This window comes from Centroberyx gerrardi, chromosome 4, assembly GCF_048128805.1.
Source record: "Centroberyx gerrardi isolate f3 chromosome 4, fCenGer3.hap1.cur.20231027, whole genome shotgun sequence".
Taxonomy (NCBI): Eukaryota; Metazoa; Chordata; class Actinopteri; order Beryciformes; family Berycidae; genus Centroberyx; species Centroberyx gerrardi.
The window spans coordinates 7,941,520-7,960,643 of NC_136000.1; the positions used below are offsets into that span (position 1 = coordinate 7,941,520).

A 19,124-nucleotide genomic window follows, 5' to 3' on the forward strand; every position below is an offset into this window, starting at 1 on the left:
CTAGAAACACTCAACGTCATAGAATATAAAAGGGAAATATAAAATGAAATACAATAGGTAATATAACTGTGTAATGAACACATGTAAGCAAGTCTGTAAAAGTGGGAAGAGATTTTAAAAAATTTTAAAAGCAGGCTGCCGACTGCAAAAGTGTAAATTGTTAAGCAAAACAAAATAAAACATCATCTCGGAGTAAATGCTGCACCTATTAGAAGTCATACAGTTTATTTACGCAGCGCTTGGTGAAAATGCTAAATGTTTGACGTTTAAATTTGATCACGTATTTTTTCAATTGTATTGTCTTACTGTTGCCCAATTACACACACGACAGTTACAATCCATAGTCACATAACTAATCACGGCAGCTGCATGATGTTTTTTGCGTCTTCACTTCTTACTCCTTCCACTCTACTTCAATGGGAAACCTTGATCGCCTTTCAAACTGTACGCTGTTAATTCCCTCTAGAACCACAACTAACACCAGGGCAGGAAACTAACGACTTTTGTCTACTGGCCACTTTGACTAATTTACCAGCCAAACAGAGCAAGACCTCTGGCTATAGCCGCCAAAGTGGCTGGTAGAGCAGACTAACTTGCCAGCCACAGACAACAGTTACCAGCAGTTTGGCTGGTGGCTGGTGTTACTTTCCCACCCTGACTAACACTGAGCAAGGTTTTCAGCTCTTATCAACCCATAGTGTGTCTTTAAACATGTGTCATATCCACGGTTCTTCCCTCTTGGTACTGTTCCCAATAGAGACGCTTTTAAAGAATCTAGGTAAGTTGGCTTTGATAGATTTGTTGCTACCAGCTGTCTGTGTGCCACCTGCCTTTTAGCCGACCTCACACAAACCCCAGTCCCCTCTTCCCTACCCTCCTCTAACGCTTCGAGCTGACTCCTCCCCTCCTCCTCTTCCTCTTCTCCTGCTGTCCCCTCCTGCCTTGGTAATAACTGACTGCATCTCCAGGTCTGTAGTTGGCAGACAGATTCACCTGAGCTAACCTGCATCTTAGAAGCCGCTCACACTCCACCAGGAATGACCTGCAATGCTCATCCACTGAGTCCACTAATGCTGATTCACTCTTCCTGTAATAACGGCAGGCTCAGAGCAGCACTACCTTGAGACGATCATGTGCATCATCATTCACGCCATCTCTCTGTTATCCGGGCTTTCAAACCTCTGATAACCACTGACCATGTTGGTAGTCAAAGTGTTGCGATGCCAAAACGCACTCGTTTGTCCAAATGGGTTGTTGCATCAACTTCTACATGAAAGTGTTAGTTACTGGAGAGAGAGAGAGAGAGAGAGAGAACTGTTTCGGTGCAAAATTTTGTCAGAGTTTCAAACGACACAGAAAACTCACGATGCGTTAGTGCACAAATTTGCCTCTTGTGTGCTCTTGTGTATTCACTGTATGAGAGAATTGAATCCCTCCACTACTACGTTCAGTGGGAAGCATCAGTACATTCCAGTTTCATTTTCATTAGCATTTTGTATTGTAATCATTGATGTATTGAGTATTACATCAAATCTTTTCCCCTAGAGGACCGTAGGAGATGCTTTTGGTGATGTAGAAATCACTGTAGTGTTAAAGCATATATGCAGTATCTGTATATAATTACATGTCTATAGCTTGTAGATTTTCTCAAGAATGAAATGGTAAATTTTCAAGAAATAATTGATTGTATATCATGAATTTCTGTGGTACAAAAACAGCAGAGTGTATTGAATACTTACCAGTCATCGCACCAAGCTGATACGAGCAAACGCCCTGTTGTGAATTAATTATTGCTTGGCATTTTATCCTGCTGAGAGCAAATGTGGAGCGTTTCCAGTCTGACCGGTGTCGTGCTAACACTCCTCCAGGTCAGCTGATGGGTATGAATGAGATCTCGGAGAAGCTGACCCTGGGCGACAAGTGCCAGAACGAACACGCCATCGTCCAGAGGGTGACGGCCGCCGCCAACCTCAGCAGAGTTCCCTGCGGCTCAGATAAGGAATGCAGGTGAGAAGATGGAAGCGTAAGGGGATTTTGTTTGGGAAAAGCCAGGGAGAATCAGCTGTAACATTTCCCCCCCCCAAAAAAATTGCCTTTGTCGGTTCTGATCTTGGATCTAAATAAAGATCTGTATTGTGTGTCCAAAAAATGCTGGTAATTAAAAACAAGTAAACATGTCGTCCCCCAAGAATGATGCAGACACCCCTTGGGCCAATCGGTAACAAGATGCATCATTCCCTCCAAGTTTCATCAAAATCGGACCGGTGGTGTCTGATATGTTACATTTGACTTTTAATTATAGCGCCCCCATCAGGCCAATTAGTGTCATGTGTTAAACACTGGAGCACAGTGCCAAAATGCTTCAACCCTCCAAGTTTCGTCAAAATCGGACCAGCGGTGTCTGAGATATTATGTTTGAGTATACCATTTTGACCTTTATTCATAGCGCCCTCATCAGGCCAATCAGTGTCATTTTTTTAAACACTGGAGCACAGTTTGGAGATGCATCATCCCTCCAAATTTTGTCAAAACTGGACCAGTGGTGTAGAAGTTATGGCCTTGGTTTGAAATTTTGAAATGTTGACCTTTAGATGAGCATCATCAGGCCAATCAGTGTAATGTTTTTAATCACCACAACCAGCGTCAAAATGCATCATTACCAGTGATATCCGAGATATCACATTTGAAATTTTTTACCTTTAATTATCGCACCCCCATTAGACCAATCCATGTAATTTTGTAATTTTTGAAAGACTGGAGCACAGTGCGGAAATGCATCATCCTTCCAAGTTTCATCAAAATCAGATCGCGACAACAGTCAGCAGTACAGTTAAATGGATTTGGTAACATACTGTAACATGAGCCATTTAGTGGACGCTTTCATGGAAACCTCCTTACAGCAACATGAGTACATACAGAAGATGTTAAGTGTAAGTGGCTCCAGATGGAATCAAACCCCCAACCCTGCCATCCTCTACCCTCTGAGTTTTAAAGAACCACATTGAGGCTTTCAACATAATCCAAATATTGTCTCTCAACTTCTTTTTGCAGTTTGAGTTTTGCTTGACACTTTATTCCTTCATTCGTTAGTCAAGGCACAGGCAGGGGAATCCCAGTGAGCCCATTAACATGCAAAATTATTCGCAAAGTCACCAGAATGCCGATAATGTTGATTGCCACCAAACGTTTATCGAATCTAAAACCTGATGACTGACAAACGTGTTCATCCTTTATTCTCTGGCTTCATCTTCACTTCCGATCTTTGCTGCTTTGATCTTTGCACTTTGACCTCCAGTCCTCCTGTCCCTCCTCCTGATCTTCCTGTTCACAGGTTCGCCGGCAGGACGGTGACCAGCGGCAGCTTGGTGTTGGTCACCGTGGCGACCAAAGAGGAAGGCGCCGCCCAGCTGACAGTCAACTGTGAGAAAATGGTGATCGGCACGATGCTGGTGAAAGACATCCTCCTGGGTTTGACGCAGTGATGCGCCGCCGCCTGACCTTTGCCCTATGACCCCCCCCCCCCCCCCCCCCCCCCCCCATCCCCCCTCCACCCGGCTCTCGCGTATCTCGACACTCCCACAAAACGACGCTCATTACACCTGTAGCATTTCCTTTATTCTGTAAGCGGTGTCAGTGTGAGGAAATTTCCAGAATGTTTTGTTCTAGTTCATTTTTCTGTTTAGGAGCCCCACTTTTAGAAATGACTATTAGAAACAAACGACTCAATGCCATAGCTGTACATGATATTTATGACAATCAGACAAGACTTATGTTGGGCCTGTAATCGTTTAAAGGAGAATTCTGGCCACAGTGAATATTAAACCCATTTCCCTGTGGATTATCAGAAAAACACGTTATCATGTGACTTATTTCTCTATCTCTAGAAGCCAATCTCTACCACTTTCATTCAACTCCAACTGATATCAAAACCACATTTCTGAGATGGCAAACTAAGTAAAGTAATGTAATCCATAGAGATCTGTGTGTCTACAAGATTTTCAGGCCTCACCTAATAAAGCAGTAAAGATTTAAATGCTTTATTAGGCGATAAAGCAGTAAATTTGTTTTGTGAATGAAAAGTAGTTCCTATCCAAATACATTACGTTAATGATTCTGAAAACTACACAAATCAGTTGGATCTAATGATAATAAAAAATCTTGTTTCTTATGAGACCCTTTTCAAAATTTATAAAATATAGGTAAAATGTAGGACATCTGCAAAACCCCTACGGTGACAAATTACCACAAAAACAACAACAACAACAGGAATTCATAAGGGACAGATTGCACTGTGGCAAATGGGCTGAACATCCACCTTGGTCTGAATTATCCTTAAAGCCTCTTAATGTGACTTCCTCTCCTGTGAGCTATTAACTGGAGTTTGGTCGGCTGTAATTAGCTGAGGAGGAGACTATTGGATCAGCATAATCAATGGCCATTACGTTATTTCAGTTAAACATGAATGTAGCATGAGGAGAAAAACATTTGGCTTGACTGAGGAATCAATCCATCAGATATCATCTATAACCCACTACTACTGGGGATAGAATAGGATTTTCATTTCAACTGCTGCAAATCTGATTTTCCAACTGTAGTATTTGTTGCAGCTTTAGCATTTACCTAGCTGTCATAGTGCATAGGTTTCATTGAGTGGGGCATTTATAAAAAGTGAAAGATGTATAAATGTTATTGTATGTATTGCAACATGTAATACACTAATACTATAAGGTGTGTGTGTGTGTGTGAGTGTGTGAGTGCGCATGTGTGTGTATGTGTGTTTGTGGGCGTGGTGACACTTAATAATTGGCCTGGCAAACAGTAGATAATTTGCTATTTTCAAGAAATGAGCTTGGTTAACACTTTACTTGAAGTGCATTATGGGGGATCCTAGGCACATTATAGTCACATCCAAAAATGACATTACACTGACAATACTTAAGAACACAAATGTGACAAAATGATTTAAAAATGCAAACATTATTGTCAGAGAAATGCAGAAAGTATTGTTTATAAACCTATCAAAAGATTTGTGAGATGTTCCCGCTCCAGAAAAAAGAAAACTCAGCATTTGCGATTCAAACTTTGCCCTTAGGCCGTACTAACAGGTTTATGATTATTTAATATTTAACCCTCTTTTCTGCCAAAAGAGCTTATCCATACGTCTCAGTGGGATTTCAGCTGCACAGTGAGCTTTGCAGTGACTATTCCTTCACTGTGTTTACTAGTTCACTTATAAATTCAATCTGCATTTGAGTCCAGTTCCTGAACTTTGGCTGAATTTTACTGCATTAGATTGTGTTTGAGGTGATAATGTGTCTATGATGCTCCAGAGGGAAATTTCAAGCAGAGTGTTACCACGGTTCTCAGCCGTCACTCGACTCTGTTTTCATGCCTTTCGTTACATTTTGATTTCAGGTCAGAGGTCACGCTTTATAGGAGGAAACCTTCCCCCGACAACAAAGTGGCTTCTATTTTGTTATGGACCCTCATGTGCCCACAGACCTAGCTGCACATTTCTTATCTATAACTCATGTATTTATTTATTTATTGTTTCTTTACTGTTGGGAAACTGTAACGGCTAATGTGTTTTACCAAAGGAGTACATTCAAGTTTCAACCCCCCCCCCCACCCCCACCCCCCACCCCGTCATAGAAAGCTGAGCAGCAGTGGAGCGACAGCCGCGCTTCAGTTTGGCCTTTTTTGTACTCTGTGTATTGTTTACCGTTTAATCATACAGACCCATCATTTCCACTCACAATAAAGAATGTAAAGAGTAGGAAATGCTACTTTCAACATAAGCATCCATTGAGAAAAAAGGGAATTATTATCTCCTTTCAAGAAATCAGTACGGTAAAACTTTTCTCTCCAAATCATAATCCATGCAGTGAGCATTGATCAATCTGGCTCTTGTTTTATCCACACTGGCTTTCTCTTTTAAATATCCAGAATATGGTTTATCATACCCTTTGTGTGGTTGTGAAATGTGGTCCTGAAGTATTACAACTTTATTTATTATACAAATAAAAATATGAATAAGATGGAAAATATGCATTGTGTCGTGTCTTTTGTGCCAAACGATGCTATATCATAAGGTTTTTCACTCTACAGAGCTCAATACACAGACTGATATTATGGAGCGGCTAAAAGTTATGAATGAATTATGAAGCTGTGACACATTTAGGTTGGTAGTAAACATGTAAAGCACAAACAGTAAACATGTAGGGCACAACAGACCGGTAATGTGATTTATGATGGGATGAGGAAGTTGCAAATTGCCTGTTTTCCCCACAAGTCTCATACTCATTAATCTGTTCCTGGGAGATTTAATCAATTTCAGCCTCTTTGGAACATACCCTTCTTTTTAACTCTGTAAATATCCAAGAGAATATGTTTTCCTCGCTGCATTTGAAGCTGTCAAAACATTTCAGGGGATGTCCTCATTTTCTGGTGCGTTCCAAATATTACTCAAATATTTGATTTGTTATTTAGTCTGGAAGATGTGTTGAGTAATTTTGAATGATTCATGAATTTGGTGTGTAAATGTTCAGAGTTAATCCTGTGTCCCATGTACGCCAATGACAGGAGAGTCACTTGTGGGCAAAAAATGTCCTGAAAAACATTTAGAAATGATACAAGTAGATATTAGCATCTTAGGTTTTACGCCATGCTGCTTGTTAGTGTGCGCTTTAATAAACAAGTTATCACAATATCACGAATATCAAGATCAAGCAGAATACCCTTTTCTACGATTTTTCAATAGAATTTCAATTGAAAACACAAAACATTTCACCTATATTTGTATTTCATTTTAGTTTTACAAGTAGTCAAGATAGTTTTAGTTCAGTTGTTTTTCACAAAGTCTCATTTTAGTCACAATTCTTTTTTAACACCTAGTTTTCGTCTTGGTTTTAGTTTACGATAATAACCCTGGTGCAGAGTTCTTGTATTTATGTCTGTGAGTTGTTGTTGTTGTGTTCTCGCTTGATTAGTAATCATCGAGTACAGGCGACACCTCATGAAACAGACCAACAGACAGACACAACTGACACAAAGACAAAACTACTGTTTATTTAAAACTGCTTCAGTAGTCACAAAGCAATTAGGGCTGAACGATTTTGAAAAAAATATCTAATTGCGATTATTTTGACTGATATTGCAATTGCGATATGATTTGCGATATTAGAGGGAATGATAATTTTTACATCATTATTCTCATTTTCATTGAAAAACGTATTAAAATGATTATGGTGTGATTTTTGCGGGGATCTGTACCAAACAAAGATGTTTTCTTAAGTCTGTAGAATGTGATGTGTAGGCCAGGACGTCTCTGCAGCACGACAATGTTTAATTTAAAAATGGTATTTTGACACACATTTCACCTTTAACAAATATTGCGCCTCCTGCGATTTGAAAATTGCAGTAGGCCATATTGCGATTTCGATAAAATTTTGATTAATTGTTCAGCCCTAAAAGCAATGTGAAAATATCTGAACAGACACCTTTTAATACATCACCAACTATCATATCAGCTAAGTCACTCTGGCCAATAAGAATTTTCTATTGTACCAGTACTCTTTTGTACCTGTAGTGGCCCTACTACTGATTGTGGGACAGCATCAGCACCCTTTGGTTTTCTACTGGAATATTGAACTACTGTGGTCCTGTTTGTGTGTTTGAAAGCAGCATGACACAGATTTGCAGTGGAAAAAAATGCTAAATTGTACTGTTTCCTACCTCTCCTTCACCTCCCCACATGTCCAAATTCATGCATGGGATGTATACACAATTTGGCAAAAAGAAGGCATAGTTCAGGTTTTTAACAAGCCAACCTCATCAATCATGAAGTGGGAGTCCTTTCAGTTCAGTGTTTTGTTTATTGAAATATTAGAAACCTAAGCTGCAGGCATTTGTTAACAATTTGTTGACAATGCTTGTGCAAGTCAATGAGTCCGCACAAAACATTTCTTAGAAAAACAATCATAAAAGACCCTTTATAGAGTAAATTGTGAAAGCGACGCTGTAGGAAAGGTTTTTGGAATGTGCTGAATGTTATTTTTCAGAAAAATGCTTTTTAGCTTTAGCCATTGACTTGCAGTGCACTTCCTGCCTCTAACAGCTCAACAACAAAAACACTGAGGGGACTGAGAAGACTCGGACCGACTGGATAATCACACATGCTGCTTAAAAGCCTGAAACATCCATTTAAGACCAAGGTGACAATAACATTCAGGGACATTTTTCATGAGCAAGGCCCACAACTCAGATCAATCTCTAATCCAATCACTGATTATACCTCGGAATGTTTTATAACAACGTCATCTTCAACACAATCCTTTTTTTGAAAAAGAGAAACTTTCTCTAAAAGTTGAGAAACTGACTTAAACTTTCTGGAGGTGTCCTTGTGGCTCAGCTGGCTGGTGTCTGGCTCCATTTGAATTCTTGCAAGCTCACAGTGCATCTCTTCCTGCTCTCTTTCCTGAATAATTCCTGGGAGGCGGATAGAGCCGACTGTCCTTTGACAATATTTTCTATTGGTATTCTTTTGGCATTTTATGAGAGGCACCATAAAAGGCTGGAGAAAAGGCAACGGAGATGACACAAGGCACAGGATTCAAACATCGGCTGAGAAGAACAGGCACAGGAGATATGAGAGCAGAGAGCTTCCCGAGGCAGCGATGCTCCAGTCTGGTTCCTTCAGGAGGTTAGAGGATGTTTGCTCATAACTTGAATGTGTAGATGTCAAACCGTGCGGATTAGCAGCCCGAGGCGTCAGGTGAGCTCCGTCTGCCTGGTCTGCGGGAGGAGAAGAGCCACCAATCCTCCCGTCAGCAGCAGAGCGGACACCAGCAGGACGGGCACGGCACAGTTAGTGTCCACCAGCTTCCCGAAAACGACGTTCCCCGTGATCGCCGCCACTCGGCCCACTCCTGTGAAGAAGCCCAGGGCAGAGGACCTGACAGAAGCAAACAAACAGGTGAAAACAGAGCTCATTTATTATTTACATCACCTCACACCTTTCCCAAAACTTCAAACAGTCCTGCAGATTGTTGAGAAGTTTTGAAATTTTATTACTTAATATTCGTCTTCTGATAATAGTGAAGCCTTATGTTAAAGGAGAATGCCAGTGTCATTTAGAGTTACAGCCCATCTACTTCTGTCTAGTTTACATTTCCTCCAATCATTTTGCAACGCCGTATGTAATTCGATTTTTTAACATTTACTTGCCATTTTACGAGACAAATTATGTAAAATATAAAAAATATTGTCTTGCCTTGCCCGTTGTTTTTAAAATAAAACATTTTCGGTGCCAAACCTAATTCGAAATTGACTGCTGTCTCATTTTTCATACTGTACAAAAATGAATGGCAGAAAATGGCTTCTTCTGATGGGAGGAAATCGACTATGATGACTGTGTGCAGACACCAGCATGAAGAATGGAAAGTAGAGGGGAAACTAAAAGACTATAATTTGGGACAAACTTAAAAACAAAAACACCAGTATTATCCTTTAATTAAAGCTCAATAAAAAGTACGCAGATGACAAAATAGCTTGGCCCAAAGCCTCAGTGAGAAAAATGTATTCAATTGTTTCTCACTGAAAAAAAACCGATGTTCAACGTGTTCTAAGCTACTTTTCTGAACTTTAGTGAGTGTTTTTTTACTAGGTTAAGTTCTATTAATGATTCAGAATCCTGTGTGAATCTGCGGTCGTCTGTTTGGATGCGTGTTGCGTTAAGACGAGGTACCGGAGGTGTGTCGGGTAAAGCTCTGTTCCCACGACGTCCAGCGCGTTCCAGGAGATCACAGACACTCCGCTGAAGACGCAGGACAGGAGCAGGCTCTGAGATTTGGTCTGCACCACATAGATGAAGAACACACTCACACTGGACAACACCAGACTGCAGGCTGCACAATACAACAGAGAGACACACAGTTTTCAGATCAGATCAGACATCAAATTCAAGGGATTTATCAGTGATTTTCAAGGTGTAAAATTGGCTGCACGAGCATGTGGTCCCATCTCATTTTAGATATCAAAGTCACAACCAAACCGCATTTTGAGATCATCTTACTTCCTTAATGTGATGTATTTTCTGTTGAAACAGGATTTTGGGGCGGGACAAAAACCAGTAAACCAATGGGATATCAGTTAGGGAGAGAAAAGTAGTTTTATTTGATTGGAGGGGTGGGATTGTTCAAAAGTCTATGATGGTTTTATTGGTTTGAATTTTTATGTTGACTCCTGGTACACGATGAAGTCATCACTAAAGATTTTCTGTTTTCCAGGAGGTAAAAGTGATGAGATTCTGATATAAAAATACAAGAAAATATTTTTTTTGTCATTTTTTGGGCATAAATTGTGAAATAGTTGTATAGCATGATAGTTAAAATTTGTTAAAAAAAAGGTGAGGTTTTTCATTTCAGTGTGACTTTAAGCCTGAGGAGATGAATGGACTTCTGACTTCATCATCACAACACATCTCTCCAATGAAACTACAGCCAGACTCACAGAGCAGCGCCTTTCCTCCAGTGCTGTCCATCATCAGAATGGTGAAGATGTTGCCGGGTAGGTTTGAGGCAGCGACAATGAAGCCCTCCATATAAACTGCCAGTTGAAGAACAGACACACGCAGGCCGGTAAGCAGAGTATCAGGAAACACACAATGTGCTCAGACACACAGATAAAGATTCCCTCTCTCTGGGTGTTTCCCCGAGTCGGTGCTCTTCGCCTATCAGGGTTAAAGCTGAATTTCAAGAGAAAGATATGGAGCCACTTCCACTTGCAGATAAAAATAACCGTTTATGGAGGCAAACAATCTAGACGTTGCAGCCCATACAGGCCTTCATCGGGGTAATGAAGTGGCCTGCGGTATCCTATCTTTCTTTTGAATAACATAATCACCGTTTACAGCATAAAGGGAATGAAAAGCAGTGTACAAAACAAAATTCTCTTCAACTGTGTATATGATCCACATGTCCAAAAGACCCTGGGCACATTGCACTCTGGGTGTTTTCATTATCTTTCACTATTTTTCAAAAACCTGCTTTTACAGGATAGCTTTTATTCCTTAATTTGACTTTGTTTGTTTCTTGATCATCTTTGCTCTTTTCACTGTGATTTTACACTGAATACCGCCGCTTTGTATGTTGTTTGTTTAATGTTTGTTTTGAAAACCGCTCTATAAAGTTTGTATTAATACTACTTCTAAAACTACAACTAATAATACTACTACAGTTAAGTGATGGACCCATTAAAAGTATAGTCAGCTGCCTGGTGATGATAAGTTTTTCTACTGCATTCTCAGACTCAAGCCTATTTTCTGCACAGTTCCACAGCTGATCAGAGGAGCCTTAAATCGGTGGCTGATGTCCAATTGTGTGATTGCTGACTGGCAGAAACCTGTGGGGAGTGAAATGGGCATGACTGGTGTTATCATCCCAGACACACACCTGCTGTCTTCACTGGGTAGCAGCTCTGGTTGCGGAGCGGAGATGGGAGGGACACGTTGGCACAGGGGGAGCCGCCGTCCTCAACTCTCTCAAACAGCTCCGGGAACCACATCCACAGCCCGTAGTAGCTATACACACACACACACACACACACACACACACACACACACACACACACACACACACACGCATACACAATGGGATTTTAGTTTTTAATTAGAATTAAAGTTACACTAGGCAAGATTTTTACGTTAAAAAAAAAACGTCTAAATACCTGACCTAAATCACAGAAATTAGATCTTTTTCCTCTTTCATCCCTTTGGTATAAAGCATCACAGACCGGCTGACTTGGTAAACATGAGCGTGCTGTGTGCACTTTATTGACATTACGCAACATGATATCTGGGTATTAAAGTAAAAAAATGTTTATCTCTCACTGCCATTTGGAGCAGCTAACATGCAAAGTATAGCTTTAACATACCAGCAGTGTTGAGACAGGCTTAAAAAACACATCAGCTGCACAACAGAAGTACAAAGTGGAACTCTAGTGCAACTCATCACGGCAGAGAGATAATCCGTTATTGTATGTAGGTGGACAGATGGGATTTCTCACCCGAAGGAGATGCAGTAGAAGACAATAAGGAGAGCGACGCTCCTGGATCTGAACGGGCCATTAAACAGCTGCCTGATGGGCGCCAGGCCCTGCAGGGAAAACCAAAGAAATAATCACATTCATAAAAGTTGCATTTTAACTTGCAACATGGTGTAAAACAAAAGGAACAAAACAAACATATAAATAAATCATCAGCCATAATAAAAAGGGAATGCTCTATAATAAAGGGATGACTTGCACTTTTTTTTTTTTGAGGTAAGTCTCAAAAGATTCAACCTGACCGACATCTCGCTTCAATAAATAGAAATATGAAAGTGAAAGTTAAATGTTCTATGCTTTATTAACTTTCTGTTCTCCAACATGATGAATGAAGTGACTCCCCTTCACTTTCTGTGGGAGAAAAAGATGCAACATAACATCAAGGAAAACAGTACTGGGACAGGCCTATCTTCACTTAGTATGTGCAAACTGACTATGAACAAGGAAAAGTCCCGTCCCTGACTGCAGAACACGGCTAATACATGCTTCTGCAGCTGTCCGTTTACTAAGACTTAACCCCTAAACAGTCTCTCTCTGGATGTTCAGTCATGGCTGTGTCTGGTTGCATGATTTTACCATTTTAAAAAAGCTGGAAATACGTTCTCTGTGTGAACCCCAGGTCTTGTTCTCCTCTGATTCCCCTCCTCGCCTGGAGCTGGTGCACAAGCCAAATATCTGAAAAGGAGTTCAAGATGAACACTGCAAATTTAGATTATTCTAGAAGCCCTGAAGCACGTTTTACGTTGAACCAACACACTCACAATGATTCTATTTTCTGCATTAGGGTTATAATCATTTTATTTCAGCTCACTTTGCATGTTACGCATCTTGTTGCCAATAACCAATAAGGTGCTTTACCATATACACAACTCATTGGCTGTGGCTGTTTTTTGATTATAATCACCTGCTAATTTATTACAATCACCTGTTATTTTCCTAGCAAGATGGCTGTGTGGTGATGTTACAGAATACTATGAATAAACTGGAATAAAACAGGAGATGTGATATGAGGAGAGGTTATGATTTTCTGCCACCAGGACACAAAATAGAGGAACAGGCTTTAGTTCATACCGGAAAGGCCTTCTTTGTTCCCCACTGGTTTAGTTCAAACATCAAGCGGAAGACATGGAGCGCCTCTTTCTCCCGGTCAACCTGGCAAAGACAGAGAAAAGATTCAAAGACAGTTAAGAAAAGAACGAAACCCGGTCTTCCCCGCTTCCAACACAAGCCCTAGTCCGGCCTTAGCATACCTCCATGAGGAACTTGGGGCTCTCCGGCATGAGGAACCTGAAAATGAGGGCCGAGGTGAGGCTGGGCACGGAGCACAGCACCACAAACACTCTCCAGCTCTGGAAGTCATGTCTTCCCAGGGAAAAGTGAGCCCAGGTCCGAGGAATCACCAGCCACGCCAAGCCTGCAGACAAAACCACACACACACACACACACACACACACACACACACACACACACACACACTGCAGGTTTTACATTTTGAAATTCAACACTTTGTCCAGATTTGAAATACCTCTGCCAAAGAAGTTATGTTTTCACCCCTGGCTATTTGTCTGTCTGTCAGCAGGATATCTCAAACACATGAAATTTGGTAGACAGATCGGCCTTGGGCCAAAGAACAATTGATTAAACTTGGTCTGGCATTAGCTAGAACTATGAAACTAACAGAAATAGAGACTTGATTCTAAATCCTGAGGGTATGTTTGCAGAGTCGAGAAATCAATTCAACTAAATTAAAGGAATGATGTCTTCAGGTATAACAGCAAGTTGGAGAATTGTTCAGCGTTCACAGAGGTTTGCACTCTCCAAGTGCCTTCTAATTTATTTTTTTTAAGATTATTTTTATGTGGCATTTTTTGCTTTTATTTGATAGATACAGTAGACCAAAACAGACAAGGTTGGGAGAGAGAGAGGGTGATGGCATGTGACAGAGGTTCCAGGCTGGATTTGAACCCAGGATGTCCCTATTTTTTAATTTATTGACGTTGAAGTTGAAGACGATGTGCGGCGATAACAGCTAGGTAATATGAATGGCAAGTCCATATCACTCTACAGATGAAGATTATTCTCCAAAACAACAAATCTCACAACATGTGACAGAAACCGGCACTGAACCTGCAGCCAGGATGTTCCCTGCCATCCAGAAGGTGGCCAGAGCGCTGATCATCGCCCCTCTCCTCAGGCGGGGCAGGAACTCGGAGAAGTAGGAGAAAATAACGGGGATCGAACCGCCAACTCTACAGAGGGGAAGAAAAAACAGAATGGAGATATATCAGTGTTTCCTAAATAGATCAGCAGTGCATTGCTGTCGTTGTACTGCTCAGTTGTCCATCTTGCTCGCTCCTGCTCACCACCACCATAAACAACCTGGTGATATGTCCAATAGTTTCTAGTAGCCGGCATCAGAGAGAGTGAGAGATAAAAATTCTGCCTGTGTTTTATTTCTTTATCTTGTGCTACTTTAGTAAACTTGAAATTTCTGTGGACATACTGCAATATTTTGTGCACCTATTCTGAGTGCAGTCTGAGCATTATGGCTTTGATCCTGTCCAGAGGAGCGACCAAGTGAACTTTACTCGAGTTCCAAGTCAGTCTCAAGTCAAGTCCCAAGTCTAAATGTAGATTACCAAGTCAAGTCCAAGTCAAGTCCATGTCATTAACGTCAAGTCTCAAGTCTAAATGTAGAACACCAAGTCAAGTCAGAACAAATCAAGAGTCCAGTATCAATTTAATATCTTAAAGAAAAATAAATATCTAGGACTTTTCAATGCAATATGGTTTTAATAGGATAAAAACTTGGTAAGAGCATCATGAGTTTGATTTCTATAATCAGTTTCAACTTCAATAAATTCAATCATTCCATACAAAATCAGAAAACAGAATTTAAATTCAGTCGTCTGCTGGAACAAATCTCATCACTTTCAATCTAAGTCATTTACACAAACACAAGATCTCAAGTCAAGACTTTAGAAACCTTTTCAAGTCATCAAAGTACAAGTCAAAGTCAAGTCCCAAGTCACCAGAAACCCAAGTCAAGTCAAGTCTCAGGTCTTCTCTTCATGCATCAAGTCAAGTCTCAAGCAATTAAAACTGTGACTCGAGTCCAAGTCATGTGACTCGAGTCCCCACCTCTGATCCTGTCACTTTTCTACTATAGGCCCTTTTTACATTTTGTTTCTCAATACTTTACTTTCTCAATACTTTACTGCATTGTGAAACCGGTGCATTACAACTTCCTGTTGCCAGCTATGGCCTTCACTAAATCGCTCTACAACCTGCCCAAATTTTTTAATTTGTTACATTATGTTTCTAGTGCTAGTAACCATTACAATTTTGTTGTTTTTGTTGGATTGGTTTGTCAATAAGTCGCAAAAAGAAACTTGCCACAGGAAGTTGTAATGCACCGGTTTAGCTGTTACCATGACGATGTGAAAAGGGCCTATTTGTTGCTTATAATCTCAGGTGATATCTCAGACACCACTTGGAAGGACAGTTCATTTTGGCACTGTGTTCTAGTGTTTAAAAAATTACACTGATTGGCCTGGTGGGGGCGCTGTAATGGTCACAATTTCAATCTTTGAGAGGCCATAACTGCTACAACCACCAGTCTGATTTTGATGAAACTTGGAGGGAAGATGCATCTTGTCTAATTGGCCCAAGGAGTGTCTGCATTGTTTGTGTTGGATGAGATGTTTACTTGTTCTCTTGCTGCACTCATTTTAAGTTAATTCAGCCATTTAGCTGACTCTTATCCAGTGTGTCTTATAGTGAGTGAGCAAGTAAGAGTTCAATGTCTTTCTAAAGCAGTGGTTTTCCATCCTGGCCCTCAGAAAAACCAGCAGCACTCTGGATCCCGAGGACCAGGACTGAAAAACCACTGTTCTAAATCACATTGGCTGTTATGGGGATCAAACATGACCTTTTGGCTACAGGACAGTCTCTAAATCTCTACAATGCAAATATAAAAATGTCAAAAGAAGTCAAGTCCTCACCCCACACCGCTGATGAACCGCAGCAGCAGGAAGAGCCAGAACCATGGAGCCAAGCTGGCCAGAGCGCCAAACAGCCCGTTGATGGTCAGGGACACGATCAAGACCCTCTGACGCCCCCTCCGGTCAGCCAAATACCCCCACAGGTAGCCGCCCACCATCATGCCTATTAGGCACCAGTAAAATAGGAATTTAAAATATTATTTGACTCAGCTCAGTGACAGACTCCACTCAGAAATGAGAAGGTGTGGCAGGTTCTTTCTAGCTCAGCTTGTTTCTTTCCATGTCATAAAATATTACCTCTTACTATGATACTTCTTTTTCTAATGTTTGTTGAGATATGGCCAAAAAACCCAGTAGGTAAATGACTGCTGGACACTGGTATTAACAATACATCAAACTGACCTAACAAGGTGGGACTCTATCCATCAGGTCACTCTATCTTAGAGCACTAGGCCTTTCAATAAACATTGACATTTGAAGATAAGTACAGGTTAAGGCTGTGCAATTAATTAATAATATAAAACAAAAAGCACATGTGACAACTACAATTGTCAAATTGCAAAAGGCTGCAACTTTTTGTTGGATGGAAAGATTTTTCAGACAGTTGCATGCCTGAGAATATCTTTTATTGTATTCAAACTGAACAAATTTACATCCCACCAATAATTTTGGGAATATTTTTGAGTGCTGAAAAAATAATGAATGAAGACAAATCTGTGTCATTTCCTGAGTGCAATTATCTTTAACATGGCTGGTTCCGGGTTCCTGTTTCATTCATTCATCTCATTTAACTCGGTTTAAGTATCTAGTAGCACACTGGGCTAATGCACTATGGGACAGTCACCATAGTTCCTCTAAAACTTTAACTATACTGATTGAATGCATATAAAGATTGAATGTTATATCGGGTTAGGGTTAGTCTTGCACTGCCCCTTTGCACTGTATGTAAGGTCCTGCTGTCACTGCATCACTATGTCCTGTGTTACCATGCAAGTCGCTGATACCTCTGCACCAATGCCACCAAGACAAATTCCTCTATATTGATCGTAATCGGTATATGAAGTGATTGGGAATCACCGAGGAAAATGCTGGCAGTCAGCAGCCCCATGTCTGAGGAGCTCAGCAGCAGATCGCAGCGCGCCGTCGGCAGGAGGAAGGACACACACAGAATCTCCACGGCATCGCTGGCGTTGGCCCATCCGCACGCCACCAGCAGGAGACCGTGGAATAAACCAAAACCTGAGGGGAACAGCAGGAAAAAGGTGGATAAATACAACTTTGAAAGCTGCTGGTCAAAGAATTGTTTAAGTCTTCATAGGCCTATTTTGGATATGATATATTTATTTTATTCATCTGTCGTGCAGTCTAGGTGACCAGCCCACACTGGTCATAACACACTTAACATAATAAACTTTATTTGCCACTTTTCTAAAAATAATTTACAACATGCTTTACAGCCAAACAGTGCAATAGTAAAACAGCAGGGAAAAGGAGAACAGTGGAAACAGTATAAGAATATTTTACAGAAGTAATATTAAAATCAATTCCAAATTTTATAGGAGGTTTTTCACAATCACAAATATTATATAAACAAATATTGGCTATGACTTTGTATTGTGTTGACTGAGCTTTTTGTTAGACGAATGATGTTGAAGAGGGAGATAAATACCACTGTGAATACTACCATCAGACTTTAGTCTACCTGCTTCCTCAACTGCTTCTTCATACGTTAATCTTCTTTGTGCGCTCCCATCCGCATCATGTGTGATGTTTGTCACGCTCCTGTCAAAAATGATGTCACCTGCAAAGCGGTCAAACACACACACACACACACACACACACACACACACACGTTAAGTAAACAAAGTAAAACAGCAGCTCATGCTACACCACATATAAGAGACATTACAGTGGCTGTAGGTTACAAATGTGCAGTCGGGCCTTTCACTTTGCTGTAGCAGTTTATATCAAGCCACAAGCTTAGATTAAATCAGATGAAACTTGAGTGATTCCTGTGGGGAAACTGGACAAGCTTATAGGATGAACTGACAGCATTTTTCATGTAAGCCAATCTCACACATCGTCTGTATTATTAAAGATCCTTTAACTCTGCAAATGTGGATGTCACATGCACACTAAGCTTAGTCATGCCTAAAATGTATTCACACAAAAAAGATAACACTGTTGAACACTACTGATCATTTTGAAATGTAATGAATTCAGGATGTAAACGGAATCTGTGTTTATGCCTGTGAAGCTGCCAACTAGACTATACCACTGGTTTAACTAGACAGTTGAGCAGACTAGGACAGTGGTTCCCAAAGTGGGGTTCAGGAACCCCCAGAGGTCCTGCAGAGGATCCCAGGGGCCCACTGTTGTTTCATTCACTAGAAGTAATTTCTGTTCTTAACAACCTATTTTACATCTGTTTGGTGTTCCTTGAAATGAAAAAGTTAAGGAATCCCCTGACTAAGATACTTTAAAAACATATGTAGCCATACCGACACAAATCTGGAAATTTGTGTAATAAAATATTATTATAAAATATTATTAAATAGCTTGTTGTGTTTCTGTTTAGTGGTTTCTGAAATGAAAAAGTGATGGACTAGCATACCTTCATCTGAGTCCAGGTCGCTTGGCTCCAGGTGGTCGCCGGTGAGAAGTGGCGCTCGTGCCTCCGCATCTCCAGGCTGCACGCGACGAGACATCGACGTAGAATGTATGTGCACGCGTTGCGCGCGGTCTAGTTATTCAAATCCAGCCCGAATTTCCACCACTGCATGTTTCCTATGCAACTGGGTAGCTAGCTAACATTGTAGCTAACCAAACAAGGGTTGCAGGCAGCGCTCCAAACCTCAACCTAAACCAGGAAGTACCATCAACTCATAAAAACCACGGGGGCGTCTTCCCGTTCCCAGCCTTTCTAGTCTACCTGCCTGGATGCTCGGTGCAAACCTTGATCTCCTGAGTTGTACTACTAGAGGCTGTACCCGTGTTTAGCTTCACCTGAGTTGGGGA

General features: G+C 40.8%; 2 protein-coding genes across 6 annotated transcripts in view; one reads left to right on the top strand and one right to left on the bottom strand.

The window, feature by feature from the left end:
* ap3b2 (adaptor related protein complex 3 subunit beta 2) overlaps nt 1–3,482 on the top strand; it is a 44,975-nt gene extending 41,493 nt beyond the window's left edge. For 4 of the 5 annotated variants that reach the window (XM_078283092.1, XM_078283093.1, XM_078283094.1 and 1 more), the window contains 2 exons: nt 1,869–2,007; nt 3,332–3,482. In XM_078283092.1, the coding sequence (XP_078139218.1) occupies nt 1,869–2,007; nt 3,332–3,482 (290 nt within the window). Of the gene's footprint in view, nt 1–1,868; nt 2,008–3,295 lie in introns of all 5 variants that reach the window. The other variant, XM_071922309.2, reaches the window with a different exon arrangement.
* A 3,316-nt stretch (nt 3,483–6,798) lies between these two features.
* On the bottom strand, nt 6,799–19,018 carry sv2 (synaptic vesicle glycoprotein 2). Its single transcript, XM_071922303.2, has 13 exons — nt 18,721–19,018; nt 17,809–17,907; nt 17,184–17,345; nt 16,107–16,269; nt 14,230–14,351; nt 13,353–13,516; nt 13,174–13,254; nt 12,679–12,777; nt 12,064–12,152; nt 11,451–11,578; nt 10,510–10,605; nt 9,746–9,905; nt 6,799–8,953 (listed from the first exon to the last, which is right to left on the bottom strand). Exons 1-13 carry the CDS (start codon nt 18,812–18,814, stop codon nt 8,770–8,772), a joined length of 1,641 nt encoding a protein of 546 aa, XP_071778404.2. The 5' UTR covers nt 18,815–19,018; the 3' UTR covers nt 6,799–8,769.
* Between the last annotated feature and the right edge of the window lie 106 nt (nt 19,019–19,124).

Excerpts from the sequence above, each read along its gene's own strand:
- sv2 (XM_071922303.2), bottom strand. The coding sequence starts at position 18,814 with ATGTCTCGTCGCGTGCAGCCTGGAGATGCGGAGGCACGAGCGCCACTT. Across the intron at positions 17,346-17,808 it reads AGAAGCAGTTGAGGAAGCAG|GTTTTGGTTTATTCCACGGT; the intron begins GTAGACTAAAGT and ends TGTTCCCCTCAG. Across the intron at positions 11,579-12,063 it reads TTCTACTGCATCTCCTTCGG|CTACTACGGGCTGTGGATGT; the intron begins GTGAGAAATCCC and ends GTGTGTGTATAG.